General features: G+C 36.1%; 3 protein-coding genes across 4 annotated transcripts; 2 read left to right on the top strand and 1 right to left on the bottom strand.

Moving 5' to 3' along the window:
* The first annotated feature begins 1124 nt into the window (after positions 1-1124).
* On the top strand, positions 1125-9546 carry LOC114516452 (engulfment and cell motility protein 1-like). Its single transcript, XM_028535937.1, has 25 exons — positions 1125-1598; positions 1710-1750; positions 2437-2506; positions 2690-2740; positions 2811-2903; positions 3044-3120; positions 3200-3299; positions 3479-3567; positions 3668-3733; positions 3971-4049; positions 4199-4249; positions 4700-4822; positions 4925-5035; positions 5430-5534; positions 5848-5956; positions 6047-6183; positions 6524-6595; positions 6863-6951; positions 7452-7503; positions 7594-7657; positions 7801-7902; positions 8414-8490; positions 8676-8753; positions 8841-8885; positions 9022-9546. The coding sequence occupies exons 1-25, from the start codon at positions 1497-1499 to the stop codon at positions 9181-9183; spliced, it is 2145 nt and encodes a 714-aa protein (XP_028391738.1). The 5' UTR covers positions 1125-1496; the 3' UTR covers positions 9184-9546.
* A 240-nt stretch (positions 9547-9786) lies between these two features.
* Positions 9787-15038, bottom strand: LOC114516453 (dolichol-phosphate mannosyltransferase subunit 1-like). 2 transcript variants are annotated; one of them, XM_028535938.1, is made up of 10 exons: positions 13502-14019; positions 11878-13221; positions 11702-11807; positions 11561-11594; positions 11381-11457; positions 11269-11294; positions 10866-10961; positions 10727-10795; positions 10503-10617; positions 9787-10282 (listed from the first exon to the last, which is right to left on the bottom strand). In XM_028535938.1, exons 2-10 carry the CDS (start codon positions 11982-11984, stop codon positions 10178-10180), a joined length of 735 nt encoding a protein of 244 aa, XP_028391739.1. In that variant the 5' UTR covers positions 11985-13221; positions 13502-14019; the 3' UTR covers positions 9787-10177. The 2 variants fall into 2 exon arrangements, 1 of the variants encoding a protein (XP_028391739.1); XR_003686296.1 differs by lacking the exons at positions 9787-10282; positions 10503-10617; positions 10727-10795; ... (3 more) ...; positions 11561-11594; positions 11702-11807 and having other exon boundaries at positions 11988-13221; positions 13502-15038.
* Positions 15039-15378: 340 nt separating this feature from the next.
* LOC114516715 (mitochondrial genome maintenance protein MGM101-like) lies at positions 15379-17633 on the top strand. Its single transcript, XM_028536265.1, has 5 exons — positions 15379-15526; positions 15706-15818; positions 15956-16059; positions 16173-16376; positions 16555-17633. Exons 1-5 carry the CDS (start codon positions 15387-15389, stop codon positions 16711-16713), a joined length of 720 nt encoding a protein of 239 aa, XP_028392066.1. The 5' UTR covers positions 15379-15386; the 3' UTR covers positions 16714-17633.
* Positions 17634-18862: the final 1229 nt, after the last annotated feature.

Raw genomic sequence — 18862 nt, 5'->3', positions numbered from 1 at the left:
AATTCAAAATAGCACAATTATACAATCATCCAGCAAAACCATATAGCGATATTTAATAGTAAAAGATAACTCTGAGTTCAATATTGTACACAAAGCAAATACTAGCGTAATGCTTTTATCATATGCCCACACCGTTTTCCACAAATCGTTTTGAACAAAGACAAAAAGTGGAATTCTTAGCACGGTCTTTCATACGTTCGAAAGTTGAATAGTTTTGCTAATTGTATTGTCTATTTTTTCTCCGCATCCTGTTCGTTGTGAGAAGTTTCAGCCTTGGGAAATGTGAATTTATTCCGGAGCAATCTTTGGCGGGCTTTTTAATACCCTTTGTACTACAGATATTTTTCGATTTTATTCACTACAACCAAATATTCGATATTGAATGAAGAAGTAACAATTTATTACATGGAATATTCTTATTGTAATATTGCTACAAGCATTTTGTTCTATTTTGATATTGCTACTATTCTGTGTAACAAAAGCCGGTTTTGATCCCGTCATTTTTTTTGTCAGAGATCAGTTTGATTGCTGTCAGCGTCCGAAAAGGAAAGAAAGTTATATTATGGTATGGCGGCTAGCTTCTTAATATTAAGACAAAGAAAAACGACAGGTTTTTGTTTGTCAAATAGACAAGTTATTCATCGAGAAACTGACATATCCCCCTTGTGCAAATTCTGAAATAATGTAAACATTATGTCAGATATTACATGCCGTTCAAAGATCAAAAATACATGAGATATTACTTGTCGGAGGCAAATCCTATGAAGAGGGAAAAGGGGGGTGGAGGGGAAGATTCCTCTCATAACGTGTGGTGAGGGGAACAAGACGTCCTTTGTTCCCCACCTACGCTAGATCATTTCTTACAATCTAAAGCTATTCCAAATTAAGCTTTGACAAAATGAAGCAAGACAAATTTAATTTAATTTCTACAGATGTTTGAACAACAAACCATATTTACACGCAACCTGCATAGCAGGCTTTTGAAAGGGAAGTGGAGGGAATAAGGAAGGGGGAATGCGTAAGTTCTCTCCCTTTGGATGGGATGAACATCCAGTCTAGACCGTCATAGTGATAGAGATCAGAGGTAGACGGAGAGTGAAGCAAAACGTCCCCACCGTACCCCTCCTTGGTTTCCGAAAACAGCGAAACTTTGGGTGTATGTTGATATAAACTTTCCTTTGACCATGTTACATATTTAATTGTGGTACATACACGAATATAACCCTGGAAATTGGTATGACCCGTGGATGTATCGGCGGCAAAGCTGTTTCTTGATCAAGTTCGTGACGTGCCGACGAAAGATCACGGAATGATAAATCGTATTTGACAGCGAAAATTTGTGACACCATACTGTAAAAGTCGCAATTGTTTCGGGAGGAAGTGCTTGGTCACATCATATCATATTGTCGCGCTGGAGAATTTTTTAAGGATATTCTTACGCTTTGATTGATTCAGTGAGCTTTTGAAAGGGGGAATTGTTTGAACACATTGCAAAGATGCAACGCAAAGAGCAACCAGGATCGAATATAGTCAAGTTGGCTGTTGAACCACCGGCTAACATTCCTAATATTACGCCTTCATTTCTGCATTTCGATCAGGTTTGAAATCATGTTTATATGTTATTCACCACATAATGTTCTCTTTGAAACATTCGGTATTATCGCTGTGTCGGTTCCAACATGATAAATCAGTCGTCTTCGCTTCTATAGACGAGAAAACTGCAAGACATCATCGACGAATTATGCAAAGGGTAAGGTATATAGTTCTAATGTGAAATATAATTCTAATTGCATTTTCTGTTCGAGTAATTGTCATAAGCATTCGAATACTGCAATCACCCTCTTGTTTGTGGTTGTTTAAGTCAAGAGATCTTTCCAGGTAATACGATTTGGTTCAGTTCAATATCATGTTTGTTGTTAGGGTCGGCTAATTTGCCCATAATTTACTTTGTAAACATATGTCATAATTTAATGTCATGGGCGCATTCCGACGTGTGAAAATGGATTGTTCCACTTTCGAATTTCGACGTTGATATTCCCCAGTGTTCAAATCCATCAATCACCGCATACAAAAACATTCAAAGTTTCTTTACATTCAAGATTTGTCACAGTTTTGTTTCAACCAGAATTTAGGCTGTCACGAAATTAATTCCAAGTGTTCGTCCTATGGGGGGAGGGGTGCGTAGGTAACAGCTTTCATTATGTAAATTACTATTGGATAGACATTGATTGCAATACTACATGATTAAATATGTCATAAAACAAAAAGATCTCTTAAAAAAGACATTCCTTGATATACGAGCAAACAAACGTCTGTTCCTGATAAAACCCTAATTCTAACTGAGAATCTATTTCTTATACTCTAGTTTGCTCATATAACGAGCAAGAACCCGGATGTCATTTCAACCTTTTCAATTCAACCTCTTTTTCCTAATAGGTGGAATATACCAAACTCAGAACAATATGCTCTACAATACGCTGATAGCAATACATTTATAAATGAGCAGGTACAAGGACAGTTAAAAAACAAAACATTTAAACCAGTTCACCACCATGAGAAAGGTGGTGATGAGCTTCGAAAATTTTTATATGGACCACACATTATTGTGTTTTTGGTCACAATAGTATATGGTATGTTACAAGGCATGTATGATTATGATTTTAAAGCTGTTTCCATTTCAATATTCTAGAATAGGCGTGAACTCTCAAATGGTGCTGTCTTAGTAATTGGAATATCACCGGTAAGAATTGTGTTTGGAGAAAGCTTGCGGATGTATGCGGTTGTTTGAGTTGAAATCTCCTCTTTCACAGCATATGTTAGCACGTACTTTGTATGAAGACATAAAGTCAGGTGACAGCGAAAGTAGCAAACATGCCTTAGTGAAATTGGCCACAGCCTCCGAGGTAAAAAACTAAAATCACAGCAAATTATATTGTAATTGAAATGGAGTGTCTTGTCAGTGATTTTTTGACTGTCTTGCTAGTAATTTCTCTCAATATTATCCCAGCCTTTCTTCAAAAGTAACTCCATTTTTTTTCAAAAGGACCCAACATTTGCAACAGAGTTTATCAATCTCGATGGCCTGAGGACGTTACTTTACATGCTTGAGAGTGGCATTGAGTATGTATTCACATGAATCAGCATAGTTCAACCATAATTTTGTCCAGCAACTTTAAATTCTTGTTGCCATTCTTTGTAGCTCAAGTGAATTGAGAGCCCATGTTTTGACGGCATTCCAAGAACTTATGGAGCATGGAATAGTGACCTGGGACTTGATCAATAATGTATTTGTTAAAAAGGTACAATTAGCACTTACAATTTTCCAATTTCCAGAAAAGATTCAGTCAATGTCCTGACTGCAATCTGTTCTACCCATGTCATAATGTCTTTGAAATATTTGGAGACTATGGGATTTGTGAAATCAATTGACACCCACGTTACCATACTGCTGTTCTAACACCCATCATTTTATTCTTAGTTATGTAGTTTTGTCAGCTCACCCCAACTAACAGACCCTACCGTGTTAAAAAGGTCGTTATCAATACTGGAGTCTATAGTGCAAAACAGGTCGGTACAAACTCCAAGTTGCAAGTTCTCTCGCCTACAACACAAGTAGAAATGCTTCATAATTCATCTCCTAACCGTTTTCTTCACTTTCTTTTTGCAGTCCCAATTTTTACGCTGCTGTAGTGAAAGACGTGACAATCGATAGTTTAATACAACATCTTCAAAAGTGAGTCCGTCTTCTGACTTGAAACCATTGTCAGAAAGTCAGTGCTCGTTGCTCAATCAATATTCATGTGGCATAATAAACATTTTAAAATATGTTTTTGACCGATTGGAATTTCCTTCAAAGTTGATTTTTGAGACCAACCTGTTGCTGCGTGTGCAAAATTCTTTGAGTACATGGAACCGCCTCCTTGTAGGAAGTTTCATTTTGTTAAATTTCTGCCCCCTTTCATTCTTTTAGCGTTAGCGAGGATGTCAAAATTAATACAATCTCTTTAATAAATGCACTCATAATGAAAACGCCGCCCGATCGCAGAAAGGTAACTAGACTGACGCTTGTTTAGTGAAAAACGTTTTATGACTTTTATCCGGCGCCGTTTTTTTGTAAAAAATTGCGCACGATTTTAAAATCTGATAGCAACAGACTGATTCATGATGTTAAATGTTTCATTGTGTATATTTGTCTTAGAATTTGGCCAGCGAAATATTGTCCGTTGGAGTACGGAACGTTCTGTTGACGGTGAGTGGACGGAAGGTGTAGGTGGTGGTCGCGCCTCGCCTCTCCCGAAGACCACCCACTCTTTTCATTTGTTCGCCCTCGGTCGAGTCCCATGCAGAATGCGATTGCCTTGAATGTCGTTAAAAATGCAATTGAGTTGAAAAAAATTAATAATTCAATGCTTTAATAGTCCTTGAAGTTCTGAAAAGTAGCTATTGAAAGTCCTTGAATTCTAATTTTCTGATTATTCGCGATGACAGACTTGATTTCTCAATCTATATTTCATGATTTTTCCGTAGAATGTGAGCATGCTTGGCTTTTGAGCACGGTTTGTTTACCAGTCATTCATCTTTGGACATTTTCCAACTAGTGCATGAACAAGTTGAGAACGACAGCCGCATATAGAAACTCGATAAAATGACAACATTTGTGAAGCATTTTTACGTTCTCATGTATCGCCTTCATTCCTAGAATATTATTCGTAATCCACGAGGTGTCTCAGACGAAATGGCGCACCAACTTTACACATATCAACAATTGACATTGAACTTTTTACTCCCAAGAATGAACACAGTAATGAAAGAGGATGACCAGGTATATTTTGATTGGCCAACGAGTACGCGGCGCGAACGTTGATTGGTTAACGAGTATGTTCCGCGAATGCTCATTGGTCCGAATTACTTTCGTTTATTTCAGGCGGAGAAAGATAAAATCGAAAACCTTCGCAAGGCGGTATTTGAATCAAATATCGTTCACTTTGATGCGCAAGTTAGGACAACAAAAGATTATAGAAAACTTGGTTTTGAAGTGAGTGCGCGAAAAGATGTCGACATTTTATACGCCAAGCCGGTTTGATTCATTCCCGAGCTGTTGACTATTTCACATACAGACCGCTCAGTTTTGGCGGGAAAATCTCATCCTCGAATTTGTCGACATTTTTGTCATTTATTTTCCTGAAAAATTCTATTATGTAGGATTGAATTACATAGAATAAAGTGTATTAAAGTGAGGACGCAAATGCTTTTTTATACTCCGTAGAGGATTTTTAAAAAAATCCAGCTGATTGGTTGACCTTGTTCGATGTTTTGACAAAAGATTACATGATGAAAGTGTTCTTCATTCTACATCCCAAATTCGAAAGCAAAACACTTCCTTCCTTCCTTCCAAAAATGGATAGTAACATTGCCTTTTTTCATTCTAGCATTTCCAAAGATTATCTGATAACTTCCGAGAAACTCCCCCGGGACTTTTACCACTCGATTGTATGACATACTTTAGCAAGCAACTCCCAGACTCCTATATAAAGGTAACTCACTGTACTGTTTAGTAAACCTCACGAACTTGTTGGAGCTGATTCAAATGAAGTTCCTCCGGTTTCTCCTTGAAATTCTGTACATCCCACACAACTGTTGGCCTGTGGGTCGGGATTTTAACTGGCATTTGCACGACGACGTCTAGACCAGTGCATGTCGTTGGGAACACAAAATGTTTCAATTTCATTTGAGAACCATCCTCAGAGAATTGAAAACTTATGTAATTCTCTTTGTTTAGTCCTTCAGCTTCGAAATCTTAGTTCCGTCTTGGCAAAATCATTGTTGTTACTTTCGTTTTTCCCCAAGGTTGTACTGGAAAATATGGGCCGTGGCGATGGTCACGAATGTCCTTTTGGTAAATCGAGCATCGCTTTAGTGAAGATGCTGTGCAGATTGCTGAATATGGGAGAGCAACGTGAGTCATTCCAGATAGCGTTTGAAAGTTCTAACGATTTTGTCCAGTTACCAAGACAAAAAGAATTCACAGCTTTTTTTTTCATCGTAGCGGACGAGACGTCTTCAGAATACTATCCCATCTTTTTCACGACCGAGTCGCCATTTCAGGAACTCTTTTGCATATGCATCACATTGTTGGGAAAAACCTGGCGCGAAATGAAAGCAAAAACCGAAGACTTCGGAAGAGTAAGTTTAACGAAAACCAATCAGCGTTAAGAAACTCTTGAAACCACCAATACGATGTATTAGTTTTAAGTTTTATTTTATAAAAATACGAATTTGTATGCATCGATTACCGTTGCTATATGAAACAGAGTTGAAAAATAGACTTAAGTGTTTCCTGCTTTCGAGGGCTGAAAAATCACGTAGTAGCGATATTTGTTTCTAAGATGCGCTGTTTAAATTAGATTCCTGTGACTGAAGTTAAAAAAGTTGGGTGAATGTTTGTTTTTTCTCAAAGTAACTATTTCTTTTCCTGCAACAGAATGATATAATTTTCATTTTCATATTTTTTCACCCTCTTCAGGTTATGAGTGTCGTGGAAAAACAGATAAAAGAGACTTTGAAAGAGAAACAGCCAACTTTAGATGTCTTCAAAGTAATGTACAATTTAATGATTGTTTATGTCTAAAAAATTTGAATGAAAATGGTTATATAAACACATTAACCGCAACCAGAATTATCGATATTTTCTAAAGCATATGCTATCGTCATCTTTGCCTTAATGTCACATGAAACCGACGCAGGAAAGTCAATATTTACTCCGGCCAAAAGGCAATTTGAGGCATTTTGGCTCAATCTCATGGAAGTGCCGGACTTTGGGTATAGTGTTCAAGTTTACAATGACTTTATTCTTTATATCCAGACGTACATAAATAACCTCAAAGTGGATAACATCATTGGTATGATCCAAGGCAGCGGTACAAGCATCGACGTAAAATCAAAACCCGTGGCGTAAGTCATATTTCAAGTTAAAAATCCTTTGACCTAATTTGTCAGTGAAGCCTGTGTACTGCTGGTATTGCATGTAAACATGCAGTGTTTATGGCGGCGACCCTCGTTCATGCACAGCGGAAATAAGCGTCTTGTTTTCTGTTGTCAGTGAAAACATTTAAGTGTTTCTAGAGGAGTATAGTTACCGCTTTTGTATACTTTGTTAAAACCAAAATTTGCTTCTCCCCGCTCGAGTTTTCTCCGCTTACAGAATCATCAATTTAGACACTTCCGGATTTACTGATCTTTTAAAAAAGCTGGCAGCTGGATAGCGCATTTTCTAATTAACAATTTCGAGTAAAATTCAGCTGATAAAGTTTTTCAGAATATAAAAAAGTACAATTTTTATACGAAACTATATACAGCAGATGCGGTTATAATTCGTCATGTGATTGTAAATGCAACTTCGTCATTGTAAATTCGTCAACAATTGTAAATACATTTTTTCATGGAATTTCTAGCCATTTACGAGAAAGAATCATGCCCGAACTAATAGAATTGGTTAAGAACCAGGTATTTATTATACTTTCCGTATTATTATATAAGCTGTTGATAAAGACAAAATTTGGCAAAAGTTGGCAACGTTTAAACTTGTTTTAACAGAGATTGAATCTGCTCCGTGAAGGCACACGATTTGAAAAGCAAGCAGTGAAACGAAAAGCTAAAGGTTTGTTCGCGGTCTTTATTCCAAGCAAAGTTTCCAAGGATTCTTAAAAAGTCATCTCATTGCTCGCGTCTCTATTTTCGTAAACAGACAAATATGACTAGCCTTGTTTACTTTTAATTTTGTTACAACTTGCTTTGTTGCAGAGAAATATTGGTACTGCAGATTGTCGCAAAATAGAAGATTTCTTCATCACGGAAATTGTGAAGAAGGCTCAAAACCCAATACCGATCAATTGCCAAATAAAAGTACAAACTCTAAATGATTTATATCACTCGGGCCGGTTGTAGCTTAAACGGTGGTTAAGTTCAAAATAGAAAGCAAGTCTATCGTTTTATTCAACAAGCGAACTAAATGTTTTTAACCTTAATACAAAGATACTGTTTACAACTACATACTCAGTGCATAATATTCAAGTTGACTCATTTAAGAGAGATGTAAATGTAAGAGTGTTATTTAATTTTGACTTATCCGCCGTTTAAGATAAACGGGCTTGATACAACCGGCCCCTGATCTCTATACTTCTGGGTCGAGCGTCCTTTTAAATCAAACTAATTCATTTTAAAGAAAAAAATATTTCAAAATGAGCATAACTTTAAATGCTTTTATGTATAATTCCCGAACTGTTAGAAAAAGCTTTTCACATTCGGTTACGCATTCAGTGGCTTTTAGATCAGTGGTTTATAAAGTCTCGAAAAGCATGTGGTGAGAATACTTCGTTTCTGCAAGCGAAAACTCACTGTATATTGTCGTATTTAGTCGCTGTCGGCGAAATAGAGGATTTGAAGACTGGTGCCGCTTGTCCCCACACCCAAGAGGCGGGCAGACCGAAAAAGGTAATATGTAAAAACTTATGGTGAAAGTGATTATTAAATTGTAATAAAGTTCATAGTCCAGATCATACATGGTCCAGAGATATTATTATTATTGTACTAACGAAAGCAGAATTTAAGTTTCTGAGCTACGATTTCACTTGTGTAGTATTAAATACTTATTTATATTATAATATAATACTCTTTAGACTCCTATTCATTTGGCGTTTTCGCTTATAATGAAAGAGAAGCCGCCTTTGAATTTCATCGCCCCAAACCAAGAAACCGTAAGCACATTTAATACAAGCACATTTTAATACATTATAAACTATGGTTTTGTGGCTATCTTTTAAAATCTTTGTAAACCTTTTTAGTTTGAGATTTGGGTGGACGGTTTAAGCATTTTACTCGGCAAAAAAGTAAGTAAATTTTATCGAATTCATCTTTATACTTGTCCATATCTCGTACAAACCTGTGTATAGCTGAGCATGCGTAGTTACCTACATATGCAACCATTAATTAACATAATACTAATTTTCCCGCGTTTTGTTCTAGGTTCAATCTCATGGATGGTCGAGTGATCTCAACACTTTGGTAGATATGGAGTTGAAGCTTCGCTTGCTCGATTTGGAGATTATCACCCACAAAATACCTGAAGAGCAACCGCCCATACCGCCCGAGCCGCCTGGGTACGAGTTTAGATACAATTTCAACTAATGGTTTTAGCAATTAGCATTATAATTAGTAACAAATTTATGTATGAGGAATGAGGTATATATTTGTATTTTATGCACCATGTTGATTTCGATGGAGAAGCTGTGTATCAAATAGTGTGATAGGACATCTCTTACAGCATGAAACGCTGTCATGACACTGTCGACGCGCAAAAAACTCAATTCATTATATACGTGGAACAGACGTTGCCAGGGGTTAGAAATAAGTGCTTGAAGAAAAATAAAACAATTCGTGTAAATCTCGTAATATTAATCAACTACCGTGAAACGATTCAACAAGAACGAGGGAGTAATAAGATATTTCACACTGTATAAACTGAAGCCAAATATATTTATAGCGTTGAAACGAAGTGTGTTACTTGAAGCTAAGCTTGATCATGTTATGACTCGATTTAAGTTCCTGACGGATTTAATCCTTGAGAGGTAAGGATTAGGATTAGGATTTACTGATAATCCCATGCTCGGTGAATCCTGAATACGCAAATTTAATCTCTGAGATTAGTATCAGGTTTTTATGGTTGTCACTGACCTAAACTAGTTTGCAAAATAGCTCAGTGAAATTGATTGAAAACCTGTAAACCTTTTGACTTGTTGGCCATATGTCAAACAAGCTTCTACAGCATGGGTAGTAGCCTCTCTACATTCTTTATTGCTAGAATTCCTTTATACAAATCGAGTCTGCAAAAACCAAAATTGCCACGCACCGCCATTTTCTAGTTGCAAGCTGCACAAGTTTTAACAGGTAAATCATTGTCTTTATTTTTAAAATTTGATTAAAGCTGGGTTGCTTAGGTGTTTTATGTTGCTGTGAAGGCTTGGGAACTGGTCTAATTATAACGGTCTAATTTGACACCAACCCTCAATCTAAATACACAAAAATCTTTGAATAAAGTGTGCATTGTATTTACGACTATCAATTGATAAATAATATTTCCTATTTGAGATTTTCCCATAATTTATATGAATTATCTGTTTGCTTAAGTTGTGGCAAAAAGATAAAGAAGTCCTTTTGCAAAAGAAATAATTTCGTTTCCACCTAATTTTGACTCCCCATAAACACGATCAACAAATGTTATTGGTACCTAGTGCAAGAGAAATACATCTCAATTTACAGAATGCACTTAATCCCTTAATTTAATCTTTAATCCAATACTTAATCCAAATCTAACTTTAGTCATTTACTAAAACCTTATTAATCCTCACCCCAAACTAAATCTAATTTAACAGACTAGTCAACCCATCCTGATATAACCTGAATTTTTTAATCCTAATCCAATCTAATTAATCAAAACTTAATCCTACCTCTCCAATTGTATATCCCAACTGTCTGGCACGAATGATCATTTCCATTTGAAAGACAAATCCTTTTGACTGACATGCATTGACCAGATTTGAAAGCACCTCCTTTTTGTAAAGCCTTCAAAAATTCAAGCATGTAAGCATTGAGAATACAAAATGCAACCTTTCACAATCAAATTTTCACCACATACTTAAAAAATATATGTTAGCATTGTCATAGAATATACCTGAAACTGCCAGTGAGATCTGAAGCACCAGGTCTCAGCAAAACTTGAGTGATGTAATTTGCAACTCGACTAAACAATAAATGTGAAAATGTTAGTTAGAATTCAGTACTTTTAAACTGAAAAGTTTCAAAGTTGTTACCTAATTAGTTTTCTCCTCAGATCCCAGCCATAGACACCACCACTTCCAACATAACGAGTACCAGATATCAAGTCATAATTTCCCTCTTTCTGCTTTCTATGAGGACATGTTTATATACTCAACAAGATTTTCATACACAAGACAATTTTACAAAGCTTCAACCAAAAATGATGCCTACCTAGGACTGGGTGGTCAATTAATAGACCTTTTTCATAATGACGTCAAACGTGGAAAGTCTGATGTTAAATGAAATTTGATTAGCTCGATAGTTTTGTGAAGCCAATCAAATTTTGTGTAACATTGGACTTTCCGTGTTTGACGTCATTATAAGAAAGGTCTATTGGGTCACCCTGCTTATTTGCACCTGGACCTAGTTGCATGCAAATTTAACACTTGACAATACCTGATAAAATCCTGGATGAATTTCGGCTGGTAAGAAAAAAATTTAAAATATCAAAAAAAGATCTTTCTAGGGAAAATATTTCTTCAACACAAATGATCTCATTCATACATACATGATGTGATAAATCGGCATCCATTATGATGATGAAATTGCCAGTGGCATGAGACAAACCATGAATATAGGCAGTGCCTTGAGAATCACAAATTACGATTATGAAATCACGACTGTTTTAGTAGGTGGTAATTTGCAAAAACCCATCCCGCTACATCCCTTGTTTCGCTGGCAAACTCACCTAAACCCAATTTCTTTGGACGTGGTCTTAAAACCTAAATAGTAAATCAACAAAGTCGAAGCATGAAATATGCATGTATTTCTTTTAACAAGGGAATATTTGTGCAAAACAACATGCTATACAGTTCAAATTATAGCTTACAATTTTATCGCTACCATAAATCTCTTGTAGCTGTTTCGCAGCTTCCAAAGTTCCGTCTGGGCTACCGTCATCGATTACTATTATTTCAAATTCGTGTTCTCCACCACTAAATGAACAAATTCGCCTATTTTACACTCAGAAAAGTTTACAAAAACGCAAGCAATTCTGCAAGCTACCTTTCTTCAAACGATTTCACTATCAACCACACTATTAGAGGCAAGTTCTCCTTTTCGTTGTAAGTAGGGAGAAGTATAGAATACTTGTCTTTTGTTTTTTCCGCCATCTTTAGTTTCGTTGTAATTTTACGGTTACCAAGCCCCAGGAACTTCACGACAAAGAATGCATGAAAACATTCTAATTCTTTCTAATTAAATCGATCACTTGTCATTGATATCTTTGCTTTTAGCACGGAGCATGCGTGGTAGCTGGAAGAACCAGACATTATGACCACAAAACAAAATGAATGTGCCTTCATGATTGGGCAGAAAATGTAACAAACTACCACGAATATCTGCCAAGCAAACTGGAAACTAATTTGAGATTACATAATGCTTTTTCTAAACATATCTTGAATTCGTAATGACCAAATATTTTGCATCCCGAAACTTAATTAGTACTAATTTTATTAGACACCACCAGTCACCGGAAGTATGATACAACTCAAACGCAACACTGATCGGATGGAATATGTTCCCACACAATATATCTGGCATAGCATAGCTTGCATATGTACACAACCAGAGAACACCTCACTATAATTTTTGCCACAACCTGTATATAGTCATCTATGACCATGTCCCTCCAAAAACACCTATCCTTGATTCTTACTAATTTTTCAAAACATTTCAATTTTCATTTCAATATCTCCAGTTTTAACTGTATGATTCAAATGCATGGAGTTTTTCAGGAAAATCTAATATATACACATTTAGAAGCATAACAGAGCAGAATTGTACTAGATATGGAAACAGTACACAATATTTAAAAAAAATAGTAATGCAAAAGTGAAGAAAGCATTTTGAATAAAGCCAGTAGCATAATAGGCAACACAGGTTATTCAAATAAAACCAGAACATGATAGAAAACTACATTTTCTCTAACATTACATGCAGAAGATAAGTAATTGTTACTAAATAATTCTACCAGGACTGAGTAAGAATTGCAAACAATTGATTCAATTTTTGTAACACACTCTTTATTCTTTCTTCATGCTTTTTAGGATTACACTCAAAATTATAAAAAATGGCTGAATGATACACACTTAGAAGTATTTACAATATTTCAGTTTTAAATAAATATTTCTACCGTGGAAGCTACTTGAAACAATGAAGTACTGTAAATATTTTCCACTGTCCTGTATCATTTGGCCATATTTAATATTAGAGATTAACACTTTTAACCCAAGATTCAAATACTCCCTTTTGTTATACTACCTTACACACAAACCACACATTACAGACAGTTCATTTTTGCCACATCTGTTAGATGTCAACCAATAACATCCCAGGAAAATAGGAATGCTTGGAAGAAAAATGTCAAAACACTTTCGTCAAAATCATTGTCAATTACTCTCCCTATTATATGACAAGGTTGATTTGATGGGAAACTCAAACAATTAACTCTTAGTTTGAAGATACAACACATATTTTTTACTGCAAACCTTTTCTATTGTAAAAAGCCTTGCAGTAAAAAATATGTACTGCACCTTTAAACTAAACTTTATTATCAAACATTTGCTATTTGTAACATATTGATTGCTGGGTTGTAAGTGTTATATGTAGTCAATTTAAGAATATTTACCATTTATAAGGATTTAATCTTTCTCAATAATTCAGAATTATTTCTTTGGTGACCTGTAACAGAAAAAATATTCTTTCGAGTGGTGACATTTTGAATTTACAAAAGATTGGATATAGAGTCATAGACATTGTTTTTTATCATTTTTTCTTTTTATACAATTTTTATGGATTTATCTAACTTGTGCATATAGTTTTGAAAAGCTAAAAACTACATTACAAATTATGTTGTTTCAACAAAAACCATCAAATTCTTTTTGTAGATATTTTTAATTCCTGGTTTTGAATTTTTTTGTAAATTTTTCCTCAATGAACGCTTCGCGTAAATGCATGTAACACCATTCCATGCTTGTTGTATGTACAATGCTGTGAAATTACCAACAACTTCATAAACTTTCCCTGGGACGTTCTGACTATATACAATCAGGTATAAATACCCACAATTTAAAATCTTGATCTTTGGAGACTGTAAAGTGAATGCAGCACTGAAAATTTTCCTTTTTTTAAAACATTTTTACACTCAATCTTGTGCCATTTTGCTACAATGGCGACAAAACTCTAGAGAAACCTTGCTTTGCTTAACATGAAGACAAACACCTCCGGATGAACTGGCAACCTGATTTCGGCTTCTTTTGGTGCTAGTAGCAGGCGGGGTATCGCCAGCCCGTTTTCTTGATGTGGAACGTGTGGAAACCACATTTTCCTTTTCACATACCACATTGTTATCGCTTAATGAGGGATTCCTAGATGAACAGAAAGAAGTAGACAATGAAACTCCAGGCATCACAGAGACACTTTTGATTAACCTCGATAACATGCTTTCATTCGCCAGAATACTTTTCAGGTAATCAACTTCGCTTTGTAGATCACCAACTTTCTTCTCCAATTTGTTGGACTCTTCTACCAGAACATTGTTTTTATTTTTAAGTTGGCCGACTTCCATTTCAAGTCCTTCCACATAGAGCTTCTTCTTTCTGCGATTTTCTCTAGCATTCTCCGCATTTTTCTTGCTTCGTTCAAAATCATCAATACTGGCCGCTATCGTCTTTTTAGCAGCTGCAGTTTTTGATTTCTTGACGTCCATTGTAGGTTTGGTGTCCATATTTTTTACCGAGTTATCGATTGAACTTTGTGTGAAGTCTATCCTTTCCTTTGGCAGTGTGTCAAGTCCAAAATCATCGTCAAACAAAAAATTCAAAAGATCATCACCTTCTCCGCCAAAATTTTGGACCAAATCGTTGGCAAAAGAATCGATACCACTGTCACAGCTGTAGGCAGGCGAAAGGCGAAGCGACTCACCATCTTTGATTTCTTCCTCCATGGATTTTGTAGAAGACGAATTTAAAATATTTTCCACCACAATATCGATATCTTTTTCGTCCTGCACATTCGATACACAATAGTCATGGTCGTGGCTTATGTTTTCTGCCATTTTTATCATGTTTTTCGCCTGAAAAAATCACTCAACGCCGCGATAAAAATTCAACTTGCCAGCTTCTTCTTCGACTTCCAAAACGTATGGAAAACGTTCACTTTGTACAACGTCATGTGACACACCTCGTGACCCGTTTTCCACCAATCGGAGCAATCTCGTTCCAATCCCTTTGTTCATTTTACCACTCTTTTATTTTCTTTCATCCTTCAAAATGCGATGACGTAATTTATATTGGGAAAAAAAATTATACTATTATTTATAGAATATCCACAATTTTTGCATCTATACCTTTTTTCTCGTCATTTTGGTAAATATATCCTATATTTCATAACATTTTTGTACTAGATAATGAAATATTGATGAAGTTATATGATTCTGACAGATGGGATTATTGAAAGAACGATATAAGCCGATCATTGTACGAGTATTCACGAAGTTCTCACGAGGTGAAAAAATGGCGCTATCACGTTCGAGTTTATTTATGAAAACTGTCAGGCCGATTTTGTGGCGAAAAAGAATAGTTAGAGCATTTTACTCAACTGGGGAAGAGGGCGATAATAATGATGGTGTTTATGGAAATAATGGACATGAAAGGTGATGTAACTAAGTGTAAAAGCGGGGGGAAGGGAGGGGTATAGCCATGGGGGATGGGACACACCCACTGACATGGTCACATGGGTCCCAAAGGTTAAACAGGCCTAGTGTATGCAAGATGCTGGTTTTTGCTATAATCAAGTGTTGGTCTAACTAATCAGTTTTATATTATTTTTTAGAAACTTCACAAGTGATCCCTTCTATGGGGCATCTCAGGAAGCTTTTCCAAAGAATATTTCTAAAATTTTAATGGCTCCCATAAATCATGATGATATAGAAATCAAACCTGATGGTATGCAAATTTACCCAAGAGCACAGCCATTATTACATTGTGGTTATCAAGTTATCTTGGGGATTAGAAAGATCCTAAGACTTTCATATAGTCATGCATATATATTGCTGTCTAACTATTACCCTAAAATATTCTAGGTCTTCTTTATTTGCCTGAAATTAAATATCGAAGAATTTTAAATGAATCATTTGGGCCTGGTGGCTGGGCGTTGCTTCCCAGAGGGGAGTCGCTTCAGTTTCAGGTTAGTTGGAACAGATAAACAATGATTCGTGCATAATGATCAAACCTATGTGTTGGTTTCTGCAATTTTTACTCTTTAAACAGCAGATGACTAACTTAGGTCAATTTCTCTAGAATGAAAAGGACAGAAGTCAGTTGATCACACGAGAGTATGCCCTGTTCTGCAGTGGTCGCTATGTCTCACAGGCTGTCGGTGAACACACATTTTATGGACAGGGTAACATGGTGTATGGCAAGGCGATGGAGGCCGCCAAGTCTAATGCACTAGTACGATGTTGTAAAGATCTTGGAATTGCCAGTGAACTGTGGGACCCAAAGGTATATTTAGGTACATCATCATGAATAAACCTGGTATCCAGTGAAGTCACATATTACTCCACAATTCCAAGATGGCAGCTAGTAATGTTTTGTATACTTCACTTGATTATATGTGATTGGATCACAATGCCTTTAGACCCTAAAGCCATAGGTCAATATTTTCTTATTTATTTTATAGTTTGTTTCGGACTGGAAAGATCAATTTGCAAAGTCGGTATGGTGCGAACACGCTATCAATTCCGAGAAACGAAAGTTGTGGCTTCGTAGCGACCGGGATCCGGGAAAAGCGATCCCATATCCTTGGAAAACAATGGCTGGAGGTAGTAATCAGAAATGATTAAGAGCGAAAACGAAACTGTTGCGAAGTGAGAAGAATTACGAATGAATGTTGATCCAAGGGCGCTTGTGCGGGGAAGAAAAATAATTTTCGTAGATCATTTTCACTTCCTAAAAGAAACTACCAGTCTAGTACCAAGTAGACAGCACTCTGTGAGAATCTTAAGCAAATTTGGCATATTTCGTTAGGCAGAATGCGAAAAAAAAAATACTAAGAAGTTTCCGTAAGATAATACTGATGCATTTAGAGACATCCCAAATTCTCATAAAATCCCCAGAAATTTTTCTGAAAAACTCTTCTTGCGTGCGTTCTTCCGTTTTTCAAATGCGGACAGAGGAACCTTTTGTTTACAAAAACGATTATATTGCTTGCGGACACGTTATTCGTAGCTACCTATAAACATCATTTGTATTCAAAGTTTTTCATGTAATCTATGATAGGAGGAGACGATTTTTTTGCCAAAACTTACTAGTCAACATCGGTTTTTGTATTATTATACCTGATAATAATTTGCAGCCATGCCACGCCGATGTTTTTAAAAGTTTGTCAATCAAAAACATCTGCCTTTTTAGCTGACTATGCGACGTGTCCAAATAAGCATGCAAATCAGCTTCGAAAAGTCGTCAAGGGCACTAGAAAACTTATTTATGTAATATATATCAAATACATATATATCGTGTCTGAAGATAGCAAGTTTTTATATCGATCGTTCTACCGTGTATAATTGTTACTTTTGTTGATTTCGAATAAACTAATGTCCCAATTACATGCGAAATGGAATGGGATATTTTACTTCATTGCTGGTATAAATGTCAACATTTGTCTTTAAAATGGGCTGTATATTCGAAGCATATCGTGTGTTAAACAAGCCCATATTGTGGCTGCTTCCGAACTGTGAAATTATCCATTTTACTCAAGTTGAAATGAAAAACATGCGTGATCTCAAAGCAATTTTATTTACGAGAAGTATGTTCTATATTAGACTTTTAAAAGTAAGTACAAAATTAATTTTTCATAGTCGCAAAACAGCTGTAATTAAGTACAATTAATCGAATTAAAATAATGCATGCTTGATAAAATTCACTGCTAAACAATATCACTATATGAATTCTGGAGTACAACAAACTGAGTTACTAAGATATGAGACAAGTAGGCACACGTATGGTTTAGTTTTGTGTTTAGTTTTCCTATTCTGTAGTTTGCGCCGTGTTTTACTGAACGATGAAGCATTTTTGAAATCGGACGATTAAGCATTTTGAAATTGGACTTGTAAAACTGGCCGTGATGTCAAAACGAGGTGAAATAACAAATTAGAGCCGCTTTGTCGCAAATGTTTTCATAAGCAGGACACTTCACAAGCCGTGTGCTGTCAATACCTCGTGCGTCATATCAAAGATGCAGTTTGCAGCCTGAAAAGAACTTCAACTGATTTAGGCCACTTTTGGCTTCCAGACATATAGCCAGCCCTCTCTCCGCGAAAAGGACTGGTATGACCCTCATGTTTTTAAACTATTTTCCTCTGATTTCCATAAGAGCTGTTCCTGTTTCGAGAGGAACGCATTAATCTACTTTGAATAGTTATGAAACTAGTTTGTTCCTGTCTCTCCCATGCAATAAATAAAAAAACATGTCCTTTTGGAATGAGACAAGAACATTTCACATCTCATCTCCTCGTTCAACCAAAGTTCATAAAGCTAATTCCGTAAAGGTTTCACACCATAAAGCTAATTCAATAAAGGTTTAACTCGCAAGAGTGGGTGCGCAAGAGACACTAAAAAGCGAACTCGCCGTGGCAACACAAGGGAAAATCTACATACTTCTAGACTAAAGGCAATTTCTGACTTGAATAGGAGGTAATAGGCTATCACCCATCGCTTCATTCGCGTTCAGAGTTTCAAGGGTCGTGGTTTTAAAAGGACTCCTTTTGTATGAGGTTGCCAGCTTTGTTGAACTGATAGCCGTTAAGCTTATGCGCGCAAAGTTCGCATTAAAATTATCGCGTCTTGGTGGCGCAGGTCAAAACACTAAGGGCCGGTGGAATAAAATTTTAAGTAGTTAGATCGTAGTTAACTAGAAAATACATTCTAATGGGCTAATTCTGCCACGCCCACGAACTACAGTTAAAGTTAACTACATTTTTATACGACCG

This window comes from Dendronephthya gigantea, unplaced genomic scaffold (assembly GCF_004324835.1).
Source record: "Dendronephthya gigantea isolate DGI-Jeju-01 unplaced genomic scaffold, DenGig_1.0 000006F, whole genome shotgun sequence".
Taxonomy (NCBI): Eukaryota; Metazoa; Cnidaria; class Anthozoa; order Malacalcyonacea; family Nephtheidae; genus Dendronephthya; species Dendronephthya gigantea.
Note: the sequence above shows the minus strand (reverse complement) of the source record. Positions and strands in the feature narration are given on the sequence as shown.

Excerpts from the sequence above, each read along its gene's own strand:
- LOC114516452 (XM_028535937.1), top strand. The coding sequence starts at position 1,497 with ATGCAACGCAAAGAGCAACCAGGATCGAATATAGTCAAGTTGGCTGTT. Across the intron at positions 3,300-3,478 it reads ATAATGTATTTGTTAAAAAG|TTATGTAGTTTTGTCAGCTC; the intron begins GTACAATTAGCA and ends TTTTATTCTTAG. Across the intron at positions 3,734-3,970 it reads TTAATACAACATCTTCAAAA|CGTTAGCGAGGATGTCAAAA; the intron begins GTGAGTCCGTCT and ends TCATTCTTTTAG.
- LOC114516453 (XM_028535938.1), bottom strand. The coding sequence starts at position 11,984 with ATGGCGGAAAAAACAAAAGACAAGTATTCTATACTTCTCCCTACTTAC. Across the intron at positions 10,962-11,268 it reads TTCATCCAGGATTTTATCAG|AAAGCAGAAAGAGGGAAATT; the intron begins GTATTGTCAAGT and ends ATGTCCTCATAG. Across the intron at positions 10,796-10,865 it reads CTGAGGAGAAAACTAATTAG|TCGAGTTGCAAATTACATCA; the intron begins GTAACAACTTTG and ends TTTATTGTTTAG.
- LOC114516715 (XM_028536265.1), top strand. The coding sequence starts at position 15,387 with ATGGCGCTATCACGTTCGAGTTTATTTATGAAAACTGTCAGGCCGATT. Across the intron at positions 15,527-15,705 it reads GGAAATAATGGACATGAAAG|AAACTTCACAAGTGATCCCT; the intron begins GTGATGTAACTA and ends ATTATTTTTTAG. Across the intron at positions 15,819-15,955 it reads TATAGAAATCAAACCTGATG|GTCTTCTTTATTTGCCTGAA; the intron begins GTATGCAAATTT and ends AAAATATTCTAG.